The 19392-nt window shown below is 48.0% G+C and overlaps 2 protein-coding genes across 2 annotated transcripts in view; one reads left to right on the top strand and one right to left on the bottom strand.

Annotated features, from left to right (window-relative positions):
* Window positions 1-907: 907 nt before the first annotated feature.
* On the bottom strand, window positions 908-1982 carry LOC149372740 (alpha-aspartyl dipeptidase). The gene has a single exon (XM_089567278.1). It carries the CDS (start codon window positions 1752-1754, stop codon window positions 996-998), a length of 759 nt encoding a protein of 252 aa, XP_089423404.1. The 5' UTR covers window positions 1755-1982; the 3' UTR covers window positions 908-995.
* Window positions 1983-5973: 3991 nt separating this feature from the next.
* LOC149372741 (uncharacterized) overlaps window positions 5974-19392 on the top strand; it is a 46736-nt gene continuing 33317 nt past the window's right edge. Inside the window, exons 1-5 of the mRNA XM_089567279.1 lie at window positions 5974-8097; window positions 14944-15312; window positions 15552-15794; window positions 16188-16430; window positions 17075-17381. Of these exons, the coding sequence (XP_089423405.1) occupies window positions 6526-8097; window positions 14944-15312; window positions 15552-15794; window positions 16188-16430; window positions 17075-17381 (2734 nt within the window). The 5' untranslated portion in view covers window positions 5974-6525. The remainder of the gene's footprint in view (window positions 8098-14943; window positions 15313-15551; window positions 15795-16187; window positions 16431-17074; window positions 17382-19392) is intronic.

Below are 19392 nucleotides of genomic sequence, written 5' to 3' on the forward strand. Positions count from 1 at the left end.
CGGTATTTAAACGCTTGCCCTTCTTCAGGTTTTCATTTGTACACCTTGCGCTGATCCTCTTTTCTGCTCTGAGACTGCGCAGTGTTTTTACGGTTAGTCGTTGATGTACAGTCTAAACAGATCTTAGACGTAGTGACGCCAAAATACTACTCGTGACGCCATGCAGCTGCAAGAACGTGAGCCACCGTCAGGGGTTTGCAGACGTGCTATCTTGCTCTTTCGTGCTCGTGTTTTTACCTCTAGTTTGTGTTCTTGTGGGTTCAATAGCTACTTGCACAAGTCTTCGCTCCGCCACATCAGATTGCCTTGTTCGTGACTGTTCATCTGCAGTATGTTACCCCCCCCCCCCCCCCCCCCTCTTTTTTTTTTGCATCGTCTGCTCGCATGCTTACTTTTCCTGACCGCCGAACTCTTCATTCGTTCTGTTTGTTTTTTTTCACTGCAGCAAAGAGCTCGTCTTCACTCCTTGAATTCGGCAGCTCTTCATGCATTTCTGTCTGTTCCTGTTCAATGGTCATTTACCCAACAAGAAACAAAGCGTTAGAAGGAAACCTAAGCAGCTGCTTTTCTATTAGAATTGCCAATGCCTTGCAAGGCAGCGTCTCGATTTCCTGTTACATAATTAGCACAGGTGAGTGAACTTCGCCCCTGGCGGCAGGCCGTCGAGAAACGCTGCTTCCGGCTACATTAACACTTCTTTTCTGCATGAAGGGAGAGAGCTGGCAGGCACAATTTGTTGGCGCTCTGACTAATATTACCGTTATATAACGGTAACCGCTCCAAACGTAATAATGTAACAAGGACATAAGATTGCGGCAACAGCTACGAAGCGGTTTGCATGCGGTTTGCGAGAACTGCATGCACATCCCACGCGCACTTTGTTTTCTCACTCACGAAAACATCGCAGTGCCGCACCACTGAGACGTCGTTTATTATGTAAAAAAAAAAAAAAAAATCTTGCGACGGCGGCGATAAGACGGCACCCTTTAAATCGATCAGTTCGTCTTCTTATCTGTTAGCAGAAAACTCATGTCTGAGCCAGGCTTGTAGTACACAGGGTCCGCATCTTCGGTGAACAATTTAGCCTCATTCCCCAGCAGCACAGCGTGGTTGCCTTCGACTTTCAGTATGGAGCCTTCTTTCATTCCCAAGACAGGTAAGTGGTTGCCCACCTCTAGGTACTCGTAGATCCTCTGATCCCTCGTCTCACCCATGTGCTTGCTGTCGGGGTCGGTTTCGATGTAGTGCGGGTTGATGTTGAACGGCACTAGACGAAGCGCCACAAAGGTCGACGGGTACAGGATGGGCATGTCGTTGGTGGTGCATATGTTTGCTGTGGCAACATTCGTTCCAGCACTGGCTCCCATGTAAGGCATGCCGTCTTCCAAACATCGGATGCGGATCGCTTCGGCCGTGTTGGATTCGTACAGGGTCCTCAGGAGCCTAAACGTGTTTCCGCCGCCAATGAAGATGCCCTGGGCCGCTTTCACAGCACTAACGGGGTCCGCAGCCTCGTGGATGCTGTCCACCTCGAAGCCCAGCTCGCCGAGACGGGCTCTCACCTTGGTTGCATAAGCGGCGTAGTCCTTGTGCGCGTAGGGCACGAACAGGATGCGCTTGGTCGAAGACTTCTTGAAGAAATCTTTGACGGCATCGGCAGCGAACTCGAGGAACTCGCCGTTGTGCATGGTAGAGTTGGAGAGCAGGAGGAGTCGCCTCGGGGAACCCATCGAGGAGGATGACGAAGATGACATCTCACAGCAGCGCGGGCGATGGCGGCCTTTGCGATGGGCGTTCGGTAGCAACTGGAGCCACTGATAGCAAAGGCTCAGATAGCTGTATCGCGCCTTCGAGCCGGCAGGTTCTAGTAATCGCCACGGGAACCACCGCTGGATCCGCCCCCCAACCCCGCCGCGTACACGCGGCTGAAAAAGGCGAGAAGCAGAGCCGCGAAGCGTAAGCCAGTAGTACCCCGGCTCTCTCCCCAGAGATGGCAGCTCCATCTCGCATTTTAGCCGCCGACTGGTGGCAAAGGTAGGTTCTAGGAAGAGAACTGGTTTGCGCTTACAACGTTGGGTGGCGCTAGTATCGGAGCGCGCGAAAACGAAGACTCGGACGTTGGAAGGCGGCATAACGGCGACCTCTTTGAAACTGAGTGCATTTGTGTCGTCTTCCCCACTGTTCGTGTCTTCGTATTCATGCGCTTTGTCAAATGCCGCGCTGAGCGGCTGGCTTGTTAGAAGGCTTCACTCAATAAAGGATGATCTGAAATAAAAATTCGAGTGTGCGTGTTACACTCGCGTGGCTACGCACACCTCCGGAAGGACGTAAGGTCCACCATGGCGCAAAATACAGCGGAAGTCACTTCACGTAATCAGCGATATCACGCGAGTCTATCTATGATCACTAAACAAACGTGGCACATTGTTCTTTGCCATTCGTCACCTAGCATAATTTTCGTTTTAAGGCAACTATGCGAGCACAGCGACCCAGGAATGGGCCTAGACCATAGCTCTGGAAAACAAAGAAGGGGAAAGGGGGAGGGTTGCTTCATCTTAGCACGGGTGTGAAGAAAAAGAGGGGGAAGGAGAATTAACGTTACCGCACGAAATATATAATGCCTTGCAATCAGGGCCGAATAATGGGTTACTCACTGGGGAGGGGCTCTATTTCGTCAAAACATTTTTCTTCAAAAAGTGAGGTTCAACGTGATTTTCCTAATATTTCCTAAGATTTTCTGTTAAAGATGTTTGCTATTATTTGGCGTCGCCTTGCAGTACACCGGCTAGAGGAGTATCTGTTCCGACGCTTAAGATTTTATATTAGAATCAGTTCGGCTGTCAGAAGAATACTTTCTGTATTACAGTTTCTGTCTTTGGATAATTCAGTCCGCCTTCCCCCTGTTTCCAACAGGCCCAGCGAATGATGGTCAACCACGCGTGTAGTCGTCAACTTTTTTATAATCATGTCCAGCTGATCAGCCTTCCTGATCATCGGTTCTCGGCTGATCCCTGTGAGTGCGTGCCGCTAGACGCTAAGACTCTCCATTGGGCTAGTTGGTTGTCGTAATTACTCATGTTTACTAGCGCTTATACAGAGACACGGAAAGAGAGAAGGAACTGGACGCACGCTAGCCTAGCGTGCGTCCTGCTCCCTCCCTCTGCCCGTGTCTGTGTATATGCGTTAGTAAACATGTTTGAGTGCCACTAGATTCCCGGAGAACAACTGAAGCAGCCTCTAACGAAGCTACTGGCCATATAAGCAAACTGAGTCACATAAATATGAGCTGAGGAAAATGAGTGATGTGATGCGAGGATGAATGAAGGTGAATTGATGAATAAAGGTAGACAGCGAGTAAGGCGGTGGGTGTTTGTTTTGTTATATTATGTGAAAACAGCGGTGTGCATTGGACAGAGAAAGGCTAATAAGAGTGTACTGTCGCCAAGGTCGACGATACAAAGTGCGCTTTGGGAGCGCCTGGTGAGGACAAGGCTCCTAACAAATTATCCCGAGTTTGACGTTACCGGCAGGCAAGGAAACTGAAAAAGAAAAAGAGTAAGCTTTTTTTGGTATTTTGAGAATGCAGAAGCGCTACAATGCCCCATCGAGGCCCAGCACGATGTGTCAAACAATATATGTTAAAACAAATGTGGACGCATGCGAATGACTGGGGCTGCGTATAGCAGTTTTCCAGGTTAAGCAGACATTATCTCACTCGCAGATAAGACATGATAAAGCAGAACAGAAGAAAGAAAGGCAATCTTTCAGACAATGAAGAGGACCTTAGTTGTCACGCGTGGTTAACTACCAACTAAGCACTGTCAATGGCTCTTCCATCTATTGTATGTATTTATGCTTTTATGCTCGTCAGTGACGTGAAATACCTTGTCATTGATAATCAACGCCGGTGCAAACAATGAAATTTGACGTCGATACCGACTGAATCTGTGAAAAAGAATAAGAATTCGTTTTATGCACAGAGACTGCTTTTACCTTATATAAGACCCAACGCGGTGGCTCAGTATAAATATATGACGTTCGGCTGCTGAGCCTAAGGACGCAGGATGGAATTCGAGCCACGGCGGCCGTATTTCGATGTTACCGAGTTTTAAAGAACCCCATCTGGTTTGCATTAAGCTGAATCCTTGCTTTACGGCGTCTCTGATAGCACATGTCATGTCTCCTTCGGACGTTAAACCCATCATACCATTTTTAATAGCCGCCGCGCTGTCTCAGCGGTTATGGCGCTCGGCTGCTGTCCCGAAAGACGCGGGTTCGATCCCGGCCGCGGCGGTCCAACTTCTATCAAGGCGAAATTCTAGAGGCCCGTGTACTATGCGATGTCAGTGCACGTTAAAGAACCCTAGGTGGTCGAAATTTCCGCAGTCCTTCACTTCGGCGTCCCTCATAGCCTGAGTTGCTTTATGGCGTTAAACCCCAATAAACCAACGTTTTTAATACTATAAGATGGATTTTCATGAGAAATAGGCATCAAAACCAAATCGAATCAAACCTTTATTTCGGACATGTGCATGTACACTGTGTGGGGCAAAAGTGAGAAGGCAGAGAATACTGCCTGACCAAGCTTCAGCCCCCGTTACACAGAAGACGACACAGATACTAGCTGTAAGAAAACGGTCATAACAGAACAAAAGTGCAAGCACAATCTAAAAATAATGATTATACAATGCAGTAAAGCGGCTGCGAAAAGAGAAAGAGAGAATGTACATCATGTTCTGTGTCTCAAAGCAACAGCAATCGCACTGCAACGCGCGAGAACAACAAAGACATAGTTGATGAAGGCTACCACCCCTTTTTGGTAGCAAAAAACGATTAGGCATTAGGAGATGTCAAAAGTATTTAGGTCGTCATTACAAAGTGACAAAAGTGTTTTAATTCTATTTTTGACTGATAAATAGCCTTATAGTTCATGGCATCATTAGTTATCGATCGATTCGCATGGCACATTGAAATTATCCGATTATCTATGTGCTGAGTACCATAGTTTGTCTGAGCGGCGGAAAAGAGAGGTCACATGTAAATTTTACGACAGATTTCTATTGAGATGTGCTTTACTGATTAAGGTGATGTCCTGTTTAATATTAACACATATGAGAACAGCCTGGCATTTGTAGCATAGTGAGAACGGAAAGGCATGATAAGTCTTAATTAAGCTGTTGTTACCCAGGGCAGGACCTTCAGAAGAAACGAGCAGGGTTCTTTTCTTAAGAAAAAATAATCTTGCTAAATTGCTTTTGTTACAAGTGCCCCAGACTAAGTTATTATATCCGAGGTGCGAATGGACTAGCAGTTATCCGCAAAATTTAAATGTTAAAACGGGCCAAGCGAAACTGTACTTCACGCAAATATGCTCACTGAAAAGACAATGGGTATGAAAAGCGAAAATATTGCAGCAGCACGATCATGGAGGAACGACAGGCGCCGAGAGCAGTCGTTTGCTCATTGATGATATTCTTCTACAGTGCAGAGTTTCCTGACAGGTATCCTGATGTATCGAGCCGAGAAAGATCAATGTAGGAGCGCCTAATAAAGCAGCCAATCGTGGATATTCGCTACGTGAAATTAGCGCTAATGTGATATCAGCCGTTGGGCTAACTGTGTTATTCGCGGCTAAAAAAAGATCGCGTACAAGCTCAGAAGCCATAGAATAAGACGCGATGTGCGAGCTGAGTATGCGGCAGCGTCAGTCGACATGTGCATGGTATAGCATGCGATAACTTCCGCCGGCGCACGGACTGGATGCGTGTTGCCGCAGTTGGAGACCACCGGATGTTCAGCAATGACGCACACTTCCCCTTACCCTCCGCAGAAAGTGTGGAAACATAGCGCAGCATACTGCGGAGTTCGGGACGGAGAACGCTGAAGGTGAGACTTGAAGCCACTTTGGCAGTGGAATGGCATGCAGGGCAGGATATAGAAGCGGCGCGTCACGTAGGCGCTATACTCGATCGTTCTGTGCCCTTCCCTTGCCACCATCACTGATTCGCTTCTGTTCAAACGTTCGCGCATTACGCCACACATTGACGGCCGTCGATGCGTGAACAAGCCGGGAGACAGGCGGCGGCCGGGCAGCAACGCAGAGCGACGCGGCGACGCCCCTCGTTGTCGCGACGACCAACCGCGGAGGAGAGATAAGTGGAGCGTGCCCGGAACGTCGCAGCGGTGTTTAGAGGGCGCCAGCTACGTCCCAGTGTGCTTCCCGCCATTCAGCAAGGCAGCAGGACCGCCGGGAACTGATGCAGCACTGGGCTGCCACCGCCGGCATGTCTGAATCCAAAAATACCTCGCCGCCTCGGTCGGTCCTAGGGCTGGTATTTATGGATCCCTTCTGCGAAGGCGTTCTGAGCGCAGCCCGGGGCCTCGCTTTCCCGTGCTGCACGCGAAATGTGGCTGGCCTCTGCGGAGCGCCGGCGTGGTCCCGACTTTGCAAATGGGCTACGTCGCAGTGCAAGCACGTGATCATCGATCGCCGCCAGTATGATGTGAACGTGACGCGCCGCAACAATGAGCGCCGGGGAGTGTCCCGGATTTGTGCCCCACTTCGCCAAGGCCTCGAGGTGCAAGCGCTGCTTCCGCGATGTCTCCGAGCACAGCAAGCCAAGCGCGGCTCCGGCTGCCGCCGCCAAAACGACGAACGAACGTCAGCCCGACAAGAGGCCTGCCCAGAGCCGCAGGGACAGCTGTCCAAACTCCCAAAATACACGTGCTGCCACCGCGTCGACCGAAAACCCCACGGCAACAGCTGGACAGCCGAAGGCCGCCAAGGCGACGACGTCGTCCGCGGGAAAAACCGCGGAGGAAGAGGCCAAGGCGACCGTGAGGCGCAGGCGGACCGTGGATGAAGGCGACGCTCAACAGGAGGATACCACCAGCGTCAAGCTCAGGAGACGCCGCCCGCTTTCCGCCGGAAGTAGTGAGGAAGTGGCGAGCAGTGCGTCCCGGAACTCGGCAGACTCGTCGCGGCTGCAAGTGAACAAAAGCGATTCCGAATCGCAGAGTAGCGACGCCGAGCAGGCCCCCTCGGCGGCGAATGTGAAGGAGCGCAGGCGGAGCCAGCGCATCAAGATCGTGGAGGCACAAGAGGTGGAGAAGGGCCCGTCTCCCGCGTTGCCCACAGACACGGCGGCGGTCACGTCGCCGTCTGCCGACGTGGAGTTCATTCTGAAGGTGAAGACGACCGCCAGCCAGAACAAGGAGGACCGCGATGACGACGAGGACGACGACGGGAGCGTGGCACTCACAGAGACGACAGAAACAACGGACACCACTTTGGCTTACTACGACAGCTACGAAGACTTGCAGAACAGCATGGCCAAACTCAAGAGCCAACTGGCTGCAGCTGAGGACAAGATCCAGAGGCTCGAGAAAGAGAAGGTGGAAATGCAGAAGAGGAGGTCACAGGTGACTGATGCCGACAAGAAGTCTCTGGAGAAGACCGCATCTGAGATACTCAAGCTGAGATCCAAGAACAACGAGCTTCTGGCCATCACTGAGGAGCTCAAAGACGACAACAAGTGCCTCAAGCTAGAAGTGAAGGAACTGCAGCAGGAACTGGACAAGAGAGACTTAAATGAGGACATCAAGAAAGAATCCGAGGCTTTGAAAGTAAAGCTCCAGCAAGCCGAGACCCTGTGTGAGGAGCTAATGGAAGAGAACGAGGAATACAAGAAGGAAGTCCAAGACCTGGAAGAACAACTAGAGGAGCTGCAGGATTCGTACCGCGAGGACCAGCAGTCCGAGTACCAAGACCTCAAGAAAGAACTGGAATCAACGTCCAAAAACTGTCGCGTATTGCAGTTCAAGCTGCGCAAGGCCGAGAGGCGCTGTGAACAATTAGAACTTGAAAAAGGACAATCAGACGACAAAGTGGCGGAGTTGCAGCGAACAACGCAAATCGAAGTGGACAAAACGAGGATGAAAGTACTTGAAGATGAGCTCCATGTTGCAAATGAGCTGTCTGTAAAGCTCGCTACTGAGCTGGAAGTGCTAAAGGATGCCAAAACTAAGCTGGAAATGGACAATGCTTCTTTGAAGAAACAAATAAGCAGTGGGGCCAAAGGCGTGACTGTGAGCCAAGTAAGTTTTTCCTGTGTTCGTCTTTGCTTATATTTCTTTCTCTCGCATCAAGGAACACAAATACAGCCACACACTTTGCACAATAACCTAAGCGCTTTTCCAACTGCAAATATTCGTTGGTGCTTGAAAAGGTGCCAAGGCATGTCTGTTTGCAACTAAAACGGAGTAAGAACCATCCTCTGCGCCAGCTTGATGGATATGTGTCGCATTAAGCCTAGCAGGTGCGTTGCTGGCCCGCTTAATTAAAAAGTAAGAAAAACGAATATCCACATATTGCGGCACCTGGCACGCCGAATAAACAAAGGCCGCTTGCAGCAAACGTGTTGGCATGGCCATAAAGGTTAGAGGCCGAAAACACTACCCGCGATAAAAAAGAGCGACGCATTTGCTCACAAATGGCTAATGTGACTGCAGAGCTACTTCCTAAAAAAAAACTTTTTGGATCCGTCTAACAGGAACAAAGGATTGCATAAGCGTGCATCATCCTAAGTATGCAAAAGCGATAATTTACGGGCTAAAACAGTTGTGAAATCAGCCTAAGCCAGCTTGATCAAGCTCGGTGATACCTGGCTAAATTTCATACAAACACAAGGAGCAGTGTTCTGAACGGGGAAGTTAGCCACATGAGCTTTCAAAGATGGCAGTATACTAAAGGTGCCTGTGTGGAGGTTCGTGAATGAATAACACTCTGTTCCATATTCTTCGGATATCAACAAGGACGACTTAATTTAAATAAAAGAGGCTTTGAATGCCATTAATCACCTAATCATAATTAACATGCACCTAAGCGCCGATACTGTATATACGAATAAGAAGAGAAGGTAAAAAGCTTACTCAGCTGTTTGTAGTTAAAAAAAAAAAGTATTTTCAGTTTTACCTGCCGCAGTGACTCAGTGACTATGGCGGTGCGGCCACATTTCGATAAAGGAAAAGTGCGAGACGCACGTGTTATGATTTTGGAGCCCAATAAAAAGCACAGGCGGTCGAAAAAAAGCTGCAGGCCTCCGCTTGCGCGTGCAACCAATGGCGACAGTGTTGCTTCGACGCGTCAAAATTCAGAAATTAATAAATTCTCCTAGTTTGGAGCTGCCTCAGCGAGGATATCGCTCTCTGATTGGAGCTAGGCAGTCGGAGATAACCAAGGATGAGCCCAAGGACGAGATTGCAGGACGTGCCCGAAAAGATCAAAAATTCGAATCGGACGAGAATTGTGCAGTGTGTTCTAGGGAGTCCCCGAGGTGAAGTAATTGCAGCCAACATCTCGTAGTACGCAGCGTACGACTGGGAAGAAAAGGTGTTCATTTTTCTCACACCTTCGTAGGTGAAAAAATTTGCTTGTTTTGTTACAGGACTGCGTTCAAGTGGATGTTATTAGTAATGAATTACTTGTTTGAAATGTACTCGACCTTGATGGTTCCCTTAGGTGCATATGCTGGGTGTCCCAGCTAAAAAAAAAAAAAAAAGGTTTTTTTTTTAAATACGGAGTGTTCTAGGCAAGTGAAAGCAATTGAGTTCTGCTGCGAGTCGAACAGTCTAGTCAGCGTCATATTTTAGTTCTGAGAACTTAGTTATTTAGAACCAATTAGACAACCTTTTAAACGTTAGTTTGAGGAATAGAATGTGGACGCGAAAGTTCTCGCACGCGTTGATAAACAGCCGGCAGAAATGTTTGCGTCAATGCACCATTTACGTAAAGAAAAAAAAAAATGCTTCCAAAAGCTTCCTTGTGGCAGTGGTGCTCCTACAGTGTCACAAGACGTGTCTCGGAGAACGAAATCCACTTTCCTCCTGAACGTTGTTCCCGTCGGGGCTTTGCGTACTCAGTAGGGGATAGATGTGCTCCAGAAGAGGTTACTTGGCAGCTTTCGTTTAAGGCCAGTAAATAAAAGTTGCATAAATTGCACATTGATGCAAACATTTCAACCAGCTCTTCTTCAAGGCGGTCTCCAACTTCTGAAAGAACTATTCATTCCTGAAGCCAATATTTAAAAAAAAAGCATAGCTTATTAGTCTTTGCTAATAATTACTTTATAGAACGAAAAAATGCGGCCGACAAGGCCAAGCGGCTCTCAACAGTCCTCAGTTGGTTTCAGTAGGCTAGAACACTTCTTTTTAAAAGCTTGGCAACTTCTAGCTTCGAAACCCGGTATATAGAGCCACCGCTGCCACACTTCGTGTTGTCCATCAATTAAGCCTTGCCCTGTCATCTGCTATCTTGCCTGGTAATCTCTGCTGGCAGGGTGAGGCTGTGTTCTTCGGTTCGAGCCTCGGACGAAGGCAAGAGTTTTGTCCGCTGCCGTGATTTTAAAACAAAGAAGAGAACAATGTATAGCGCTTTTCATCTGCCGTATGGCTGCGCCTCAGGGGCAGGAGCCTGCTCCCATCTGAGGAAGGAGGAGAAGGAAAGGCAGGGAGATTAACAGAGGGGCATTAGCATCAATGCACTAACAGTACAGCAGAAGAGTCACTGGTAGTGCTTACTGCAGAACACCCGAGTACCGTGTACCACGTGACAGCTTCGACAACAAAGCTTTCCTTCATGGTTCTCACCACGGCCCCATGAATAATAAGCCGTTTGTGTGGGTGCTATCATAAGACGTTCAGTTTATGCAGCAACATGCAAAGCAGAGAAACAGCGCATATGCTTGGAACACCGCCAACTCATTTTGTTGCCAGACAATGGTTTGAGAGAGCTTTTCCAGAAGTCTAATGCAGATGCGCACTTCATTCTCTGAGCGCCTCTGCGTCGCGGTTTTAAAATGTGTGCCGGCAATGACATTATCGAGCAAAACACAGTAATGACATACTGTTGGAGTCAAACAAAACGAATGAGGTGACTTCGAGCAGAGACCTTATTGTGCTGTTAAAGGGGCTGCGAAACACTGCCTGGGGGAATACCGGCTATACTTCAGGTGGGTTCTTTATGTCACACAGATGCTGACTTAAAAAGAATTACAGGAATCGATGCACAGGAACGGGAGTTATTCAGTGAAGAAATTTCAAAATACAAGCAAACAAAACGCTGCCCTCAACTCGATTTTGGCGGGGCTTCCCACTCTTATTTCGCTCTCCCAATGACGGCACGTGGCGCAACCAATCAAAACAGCCAGCCAGAGCACGTCGTGGAAGTTTGTACTCCATGGTTGCCTGCTCTCTGTGAGACTGGCAGCGTTGTTTCCATGCCAGAGCGCCCCTGGTGGTGTATTTTTATTTTACTTGCCTTGCAGGGCTTTTATCTAAGACAAACAAATTGTCTTTGTTGATATAATATAAAACGCAGACAGGTGACAAAATGTTTCTCTATTTATTCACACAATTTGCAGTATATTTACTGTTTGTCCGGTCATCAAGCTCGCGCCAGGTGATGTCATATCCGCTGCTAAAAACCCGCCACTGTGTGGCGACACCATCAGAGCCATGAAGTTGTTTTTGGGGGGACATTAAAATATTAAAAAACGCAATATACGCGGTGTTACCGACGCTAATAGCACCATTATAACTCACTGTATGCAATCAACAGGCAAAACAGTTAACTAAGATTGTGTTTCTGGGCCCCTTTAAGGTGTTTCTTGAGAACTTGATTACTCTTATTCTGAAAATAATCGTTTTATGGGTGTGACCTTAATTATTTAACAGACTTCCTGCGTTATTCCGGGATAGAAAGGGATGTACCCTCTATCCATGTAGTGAAAATATTAAGTGTGTGTTCTCTCAGGCTGGATACAAAGAATTGCGTCGCGAGGTATGCTTTGGTGGTGGGGAGAAATAACTCTAACACAGACATCGTTAACTGTTACAAAACTCTGCTGCATTCACGAAGGCACACAAATACGAAACAACATATTTTTACAGCTTCTTTTTTTCTCGCCTGTCATTCACCGAAGCTGCGGGTCCGCATATTGGTTTCTCAAGTCAAAATGAAAATATCTGAGCAGCACCTAGAATGGCTGTTTGTTATCAGTGCATGGTCGGCCGTCGACAAACTGACAGCAAACTCGAAATGCTTCCATGTCTCCTCTTATTATATTGGTGACGTCTTAAAGTTTGTATTCTGAACGTGCGCAGTTGGAAAATTTCAGGCCTTTTTTTATCGTTGAAAACCTGGGTGTGTGTGAGGAAATGTGAGCTGCTCTGTTGACAACTCCTGCACTTAGGAACCGCTGCAATAGTTATTACAATTTATTCGCACATTTTGCTTGAAATGACGCTGGCAGGAATGTTGAAAGTTCAAATGGAAACAAACTTTTGTGGATTTTTTGTACGGTGAATTGTTCTTACAGCTGTATAGTTGAAAGGGATAGCTGTAAAGTTGTGCCGTGCACGGAATGCGCTATTCTTGGCAGACGAGACTATAAAAGGTGTGGTTGATTATATAATCATAAGGGAAAAAAACGCCTAAATATGGCCTTAAAACTGCTTAATTTCCCTTCTTTTCCGGCTGCTTCAGTGTTTAAAGTGATGCATTGCGAGTACGGTTGATTCGTCCTACAGCTTTTCGGCCTATATTTGTTCGTTTTTTTTTTGTAGGTTTTAGACGCCACAAGCGAAGTGCGACCGCGTGATGAAGATAAAGGCATTACATTGTGTAATTTGTAACCGGCATGACAATACGGTCAAAGCGTCGCTCGCGTGTGCAGGCAACTTGAAGATGAGGCGCGTGTAGGCGGTTGCATGGGCCGCTAAGTACGCAGCTAAGACTGGGAGGCAGTGGGCCGTGGACTTAATTTACTTACAAGGGAACGTTGTACGCTGTTATGACAAACATAAGAACACGTGGCTGCGCATCCATGTTTTCCATGGCGTACTAAGATAAGAACAGCTAAAAGAGAATATATTTTTTTTTGGTTCTTTGCCGAGCTTGAAAACGCGAAAAGCAATCATGCTTTTGGTGGTCGAACACAGAGGATCGAACAAGCTGCACTGCACGAAATGCAGTGCAGTGCTTGTATCCTCGTCACTGGCACCCCTTAAATAAACGAAATCAGAATGGAGGTTGCACCGAATACTCTACTGATTTTTGCAGTTCATTGAATTTAACTCAAGGCACTATGTCGTCAATTCATCTCTCCTGAGAGTAGACTGAAGTGAACCAATTAAGTTCTCCTCCCCTTCTGAAAGTTTCAAACTAGCACTGCGGTGACTATTCGGTAGTGACCTTGCGCATTTCCGCTCAAACTGAACAATTTTAAATTATCTCTGTAGTATACAGTTATAGAGTTATAGCGTCGTCCCTGAAAACACAACCCTATGACGACCCCAGGTGCAAATTCTGTCGTATTTCTGCTCGATGGCAAGCATAATTACATGTGTACAGACGTGAGAAAAAGTGTTAAGACCATTCGAGCTAGCAGAACTGCATGACAGCGCTGTCTTGCGGTGCAGTGCCTGTTTTCGAGATATGCATAGGGTGTCCCTCCTAGTAGTTTTGTCTAGTCGCCCGTACACTACCTTCAAAGACGCCTCTTTTTACAGGAAGACAGCAACCGCCGCCGTTCCTGAGGTCTCTCCACTTTTGCTCATGACTGTACGTCTTAAATAGGCGTATTAACTGTTACTTTATTTTCTTTGAACTTCCATTATCCTTATTAGTGTAACCGACAAGTTATACTTCGCAAGTCGCCAAGAAATTATGATGGTCAGTTCAATCATACGCATGAAGTGCTGGTCTTCTATTCTGGATCCTTCTTTCTTTTTCTTCGGAGCAGGGGCCTGTTTTTTATATATACATATAATATTATAGTATATTCGCTAGGTTCGAAAGGGTGATTTCAACTGCATTTTTGGTTCAGACAGAGCTTCGCTTCAGAAACATTAAAAGACAAGAGAAGGTAAAAAAAACTGAATAACATTCAGAATTGTTGTGTCCGACACGTCCAGTTACTTTTTTTTCGGACTGCCAGGAAATATTTTGCGGATTGAAGGAGGAAAATACGCAAGGAAATAAAGCAAGAACACAACAAGGTAGTGTTGTCATGAGGAAAGAAAGAGGGTTAACTTTACTTATGGTTCAATAAGTTTAGCATACAGAGATGGATCAGCGTTTGCAAAGTTACCGGTAGCGTCATATCACACACGATCAAGCGCGATTGTCGATCCCACGAAAACATTTCACTCCAGTTTCCAGGCGTTGTCACAATTTTTTTTTTAGTTTATGACACCCGCTGTGGGACTTGAAAACTTAGAGTGAACTAAGGACAACTCCGTCAAATTTTTGTTCTTCGTATAAATCGATTTTGAGGATCTTTCTGGCTATGATGATGTTTGTCCGTCAGCAACAGACGTATTTATTGCCAAGAAAAAAACGAGTTACAAAATTTGCTGCCGCTCAGATGGAAACTCGTGTCGATTAGACCAGACAGGACTCCGTGATCACCGTTTCGAAATGGATGGTTTGTTGCCCTAGCCTCAGGGATCCGTGTAAATGGCTTGCCGCACCGCAGTTTGATGGCGAAAACGGTCGGGACTGGCAACAACTATACTTAATTTTTTTAGCTTTTCTAGCCTATAAAAGCTCCGTTTTCAGTAAAGGTTGCATCTTGTTATTATAGCAATGTAACCTGTCAACACTATCCCTCACATGGGTAGACGTGCGGGGCTAGTTGGTTCATGCTCCTTAAAACAGCCAAAAGGCATGGACGCAGACAGAAGGGGACTGTCCCTTTAGGCAGCTCAAGGTGTGGTTTGACGTATAGGTGCCATGACGTGTCCTTGCACGTGCTATTATAAGTCTCGCATTGTTTTGCTGCTCAACTCCAATGATGGCTCTGACCAATCGTTCAGTGCTGGGCTTCGGAACTAGCTGGTAAATTCAGCCTCCTTTTGCGATTCCTTTCCTTTTTGTCAAAGGCATCAAAAAGCAAGGAGGCCGTGATGGGGAAGGACTACGAGACCATGTGCAAGGACCTGTACGATTCGATGGAACGCGAGACAGACCTCAGGGAACAGCTGCGGTTCGCCGAGGAAGAAAACAAGACGATGCGACGCAAGCTGAACAACATCGAGCAGGAAAACGAGACTCTGATGCTGCAGATCCGCAAACTGAGCGGGAAGCGCGACAATGCGCCGGACAACAGCGACAGCGACGAAGAGGTCTCCGTAGAGGAACTGCGCATGCAGTTCGAACTCCAGGAGCAGGAGACTACTGTGCTCAGGCGCAAAGTGGAGGAGAAGGAGCAGCAGATCGAGAACCTCGAGAAGGAAGTCAAGTACCTTCAGGTAAGACTCGTGTCGTTGTGACGGTCTCCACACATTCTGAGTTTACTGGATGACGAGCTGTTTCTTGCTGAGCTACGACGCAGGATCGACCGGCCAAACGAAATACAATTGAAACTAGTCGCAAAAAAAAAAGACTTCTCCTCATCACTGGCCCCATTATGGCCTATGAGAACTCTCCAATAGGACGTGAAAAGTGTCATGGCCTCCCTAGTCTTAATCCTCCCCGCTTTTTCTTGCAGGAGAAACTGGTGAGCCAACCATTCACTAAGATCGAGTTGCCAGCGCCACCTAAGAGCGAAGCGGACGTGGACGTGTACCATCGGCAGAAGGCTAAGCTCCTCGAGTACGAGGCTCGTGAGCTGCGCCAGAAGCTAATCGAGAAGGAGCGTGAGAACGAGCGGCTCCAGACTGAGATCGAGGTGCATCGGCGCAAGGCCTCCAAGGTCATCGTGCGCAGCCGGTCTCTGGACAGCGAGCTGCAGGTAAGCTGGCAACGCAGTATTTGCTACATAACGAGATAGCCGCATGTATTTCCACTGATGCTGGTTTAGCACCATAGAAGTACATCATGCTAGGGCTTTTGTCTTAGCAGGGGGTCTCTAATAGCAGTTATTTCAGCCTGACTCCACACTTGAGCTTTAGTCGACCTTGTGTATTGAAACTGACTGTAAAGAAATTTATTTTTCAAAACGTACTCTTCCGCAGGCAACAAAGACAAAACTGTACCTTAGTTGCGGTTTCATGACGTTTGGGGTCTAATTATGTGCAATGTTCATTCAGTGCACGCTTCACTCACTATTGATAAACACTTATATTACGTGTAGGAACAATTACCACGCAAAATCCGCCTCTGACATCTTACGTTCTGTCTGCAGGTGGACCTGAAGCGACAGCTGCAGCTGGTTGAACAGGAAGCCAGCATCCTTCGCCAGAAGGCCCAGGACCTGGAGACTGAGAATGACCGGCTCATGGCCGAGAACAAACGCTGTCAGCTACGCCTCAGCCGGAAACCGCCGCCTGGACCCCAGGAGCTGCTGCAACTGGACAACATGGAACTAAAGGAGAAGCTCGCCGACTCTGAGCGCAAGCTCAATGTTCTCAAGGAGGAACTCGAGAAGGTGGGAACATGTATAATCTGCTACGATGTGGGTCACAGCCGGATATATTGACAAAGCATGCCGCCTTCTTTTAGGGTCCTCTAACAAAGTCCGACTTCTCCCCTTGTGAATGAAGCAATAGAAAGCGCGCAGAATCAATTCTAATAACGTGCTGCAGTACGGCCCCCGGCCTCTACGTTCCATACAGCTCACGCCACCGCACTAGTGTTATTTATGTATTTAGATAAAGAGAGCGAAAATATAAAGGAATCAGCAACACTGACGGTTGAATCAGCGATAATGGCGGGTGCATAAGGGTGCGTTAAGGGTGAGTGAAGGTGCGTTAATGGTGCATAAAAAAAAGTGGTAGATGTGGACTCAGTCTATGCCCGGCTGGCTGCCGGGCATAGAATAATAAGAACAGAAGATGATGGGGGCATAAAGAATTCACGCACGCACGGATCAGCGCAGTGTGCTATGTGCCCATAGTAGTCCATTCACCCTGTAAACAGCGAACGCTGAATGTGTGTTTGCAGCGTTCCTATGCTACGTCACTAAGTTGTGGATTCTCTCTGTGGTTCATAGAGTAAGAGTAGCAGCTTTTTTCTTCCAAACACAAATATACTTAAACACACTAATTTGTTTTTCTTCTCGCCTCGCCGTAGGTGGCCGCGGGGGCAGCACCGTCAGCAGTAGTAATCCAGGAGTACGCGCCCAAGAAGGAGAAGCCGAGCGACATCGAGAACGACCTCATTGCCGGCCTCAAAAAGAAAGTGCGCGCCAAGGAAGAGGAGACCGCTGCCCTGCAGACCAAGATCGTCCAACTGGAGGTGGAGAACAGCCGGATGAACCGCGAGTACAAGAAGCTCAAGGATGCGCTCAACTACAAGAAGAGGGCGCCACGGGCAGTCAGAGAGACCGCGACCAGGGGGGAGCTCAAAGACATCATCAAGGACCTGGAAGACGAGATCAGTGAGCTTCCCCTCTTCTTCTGCCGCATCCCACTTTGTGTGCACTGCGCATAAGCTATGCAGCCACGGATAGTGCCTAAACCAACAGTAATTACGCTACGTTCAAGAGCATGGTTTACAAGGTCACGTGTACAGGCGTCGGTACTGGTCACAAGTTTCACATTGGTGCTCTTTTTGTAATTGAACGTCACAGACCAGGTAAAAATCATTGCTACCAAAGAGGCCATCGGTTGACTATCAAATGACGTTTGTTAGCATATGTGGGCCTTTAATAAGCGAGCATGAAACTCCCGAAGTCTGATAGTGGTGCCTGCCGCCGGTTACTGAGTCTGCTCGTGTGAAATTGGTTTTCGCGATGTATGTGTTGAGATGCAAAATTTCGATATAGTCAAACCAGCAGGAAACCATTTCAAGCATCTATTTGACGCGTAGTAGCGTACGGCCTATACAGGGCGTCCCAGCTAACTTGGACCAAGATTTTTAAAAAAGCTAAGCGTTCTTGAGAACTGAAAGTGCGTGGATGTTGTTAGGGTTTATCTCAAGTTACAGTACCATTTTTTTGCTCGACCTACTTGAATAATTAGTCGAGATAAATTAATTAACTTTTTAAATATAGCTTGAAACGCCCAGGCTTCAATAGGAAAGTTGTGGAGCTCCACAAATATTGTCCAACCCAGACAGCCGCTGCTGCGATTCAAGGAAATTATAACGCATTATAGCGACATCCACCGCCTTTTCCCGGCCCCTGCAAAGGGGCTGAGTAAGACGGAGGAGCGAACTTTAAGGCGCCTGCAGACAGGTACTCTACTCTGTCCTGCAATCTTAAAGCATTACGATCCTAACACGGATGGGCGATGCCCACACTCTGGGGAGACCTGTGATATCTTCCACATGGTGTGGGCATGTACTCAAAATCTCCACCTCCCCCCTTCCCCTACCCCTTCCAGAGAGGCATGGGAGACTGCCCTTCTCAACTGCTCCTCGCTTGAGTCCCAAAGGGCTCTGGTGAAACGGGCGAGAGACGGGGCATTGTCATGCGGTGTCCCGGACTAGGGACGCCGACCATGTAGCGGGGCCACTCTGTGGCTCCCAAACTCTATTTCAGTAATTAAAAGTTTTCACCACCACCACCACCACCACCCAGACACACCCAATGAGATAGACTTAGCATGGTCGCCGCCGCGGTGGCTCAGTGGCTATGGTGCTCGGCTGCTGACCCAAAAGACGTGGGTTCGATCCCGGCCGCGGCGGCTAGAATTTCTTTGGAGGAGAAATTCTTGAGGCCCGTGTACTGTGCGATGTCAGTGCACGTTAAAGAACCCCAGGTGGTCGAAATTTCCGGAGCCCTTCACTACGGCGTCTCTCATAGCCTTAGTCGCTTTGGGACGTTAAACCCCATAAACCAAACCAAACCACTTAGCAAGGTCGTTTTTAATCGGGAAAAATGAAAGCCCGCGGAGTTTAAAAAATACCACGTGACAGCGCACTTCATGCTCCCGAATGCGCCGCAGTTACAGCGCCCCCATTCATGGTTTGTGAAAAACATCGCTCGCTTCGCTCCTTTCGTGCTGCCCACGACAGAGCTTACCGGAGCGTTTGGTTCCAAGGTAAGCCCCAGTGGGTTCGGACGGCAATTGAAAGAAAGCGCGGCTCCCGTCTCTGCGGCGATAATTGTACTCCTCCGCGATATCGGCGAGCGACTAATGACAAAGCGCTTTTTCGGAGCGCCGTCGCCATCCGCTGCCGGTAATGTCAGAGCCAAGGAAAGTATGAAGCCCTTTCTCGAAAGCGAAGAGAAAGCTCGGCGCGGGCGATATTTTTACAAAGTACGAATGAGGGCGCTGTAATTGCGGCGCATTCGAACGCACGAAGCGCGCTGTCACGTGGTATTTTTTAAACTCCGCCGGTTTTCGTTTTTCCTGAATAAATACGACCACGCTAAGTCTATCTCGTTGGAAGTGCCTGGGTTAGACAATATTTGTGGAGTTCCACAACTTTCCTATTGGCGCCTG

Source organism: Amblyomma mixtum, chromosome 1 (genome assembly GCF_055824585.1).
Source record: "Amblyomma mixtum isolate Tamu chromosome 1, ASM5582458v1, whole genome shotgun sequence".
Taxonomy (NCBI): domain Eukaryota; kingdom Metazoa; phylum Arthropoda; class Arachnida; order Ixodida; family Ixodidae; genus Amblyomma; species Amblyomma mixtum.

Coding starts and splice junctions, on each gene's coding strand:
- LOC149372740 (XM_089567278.1), bottom strand. CDS start 1,754: ATGTCATCTTCGTCATCCTCCTCGATGGGTTCCCCGAGGCGACTCCTC.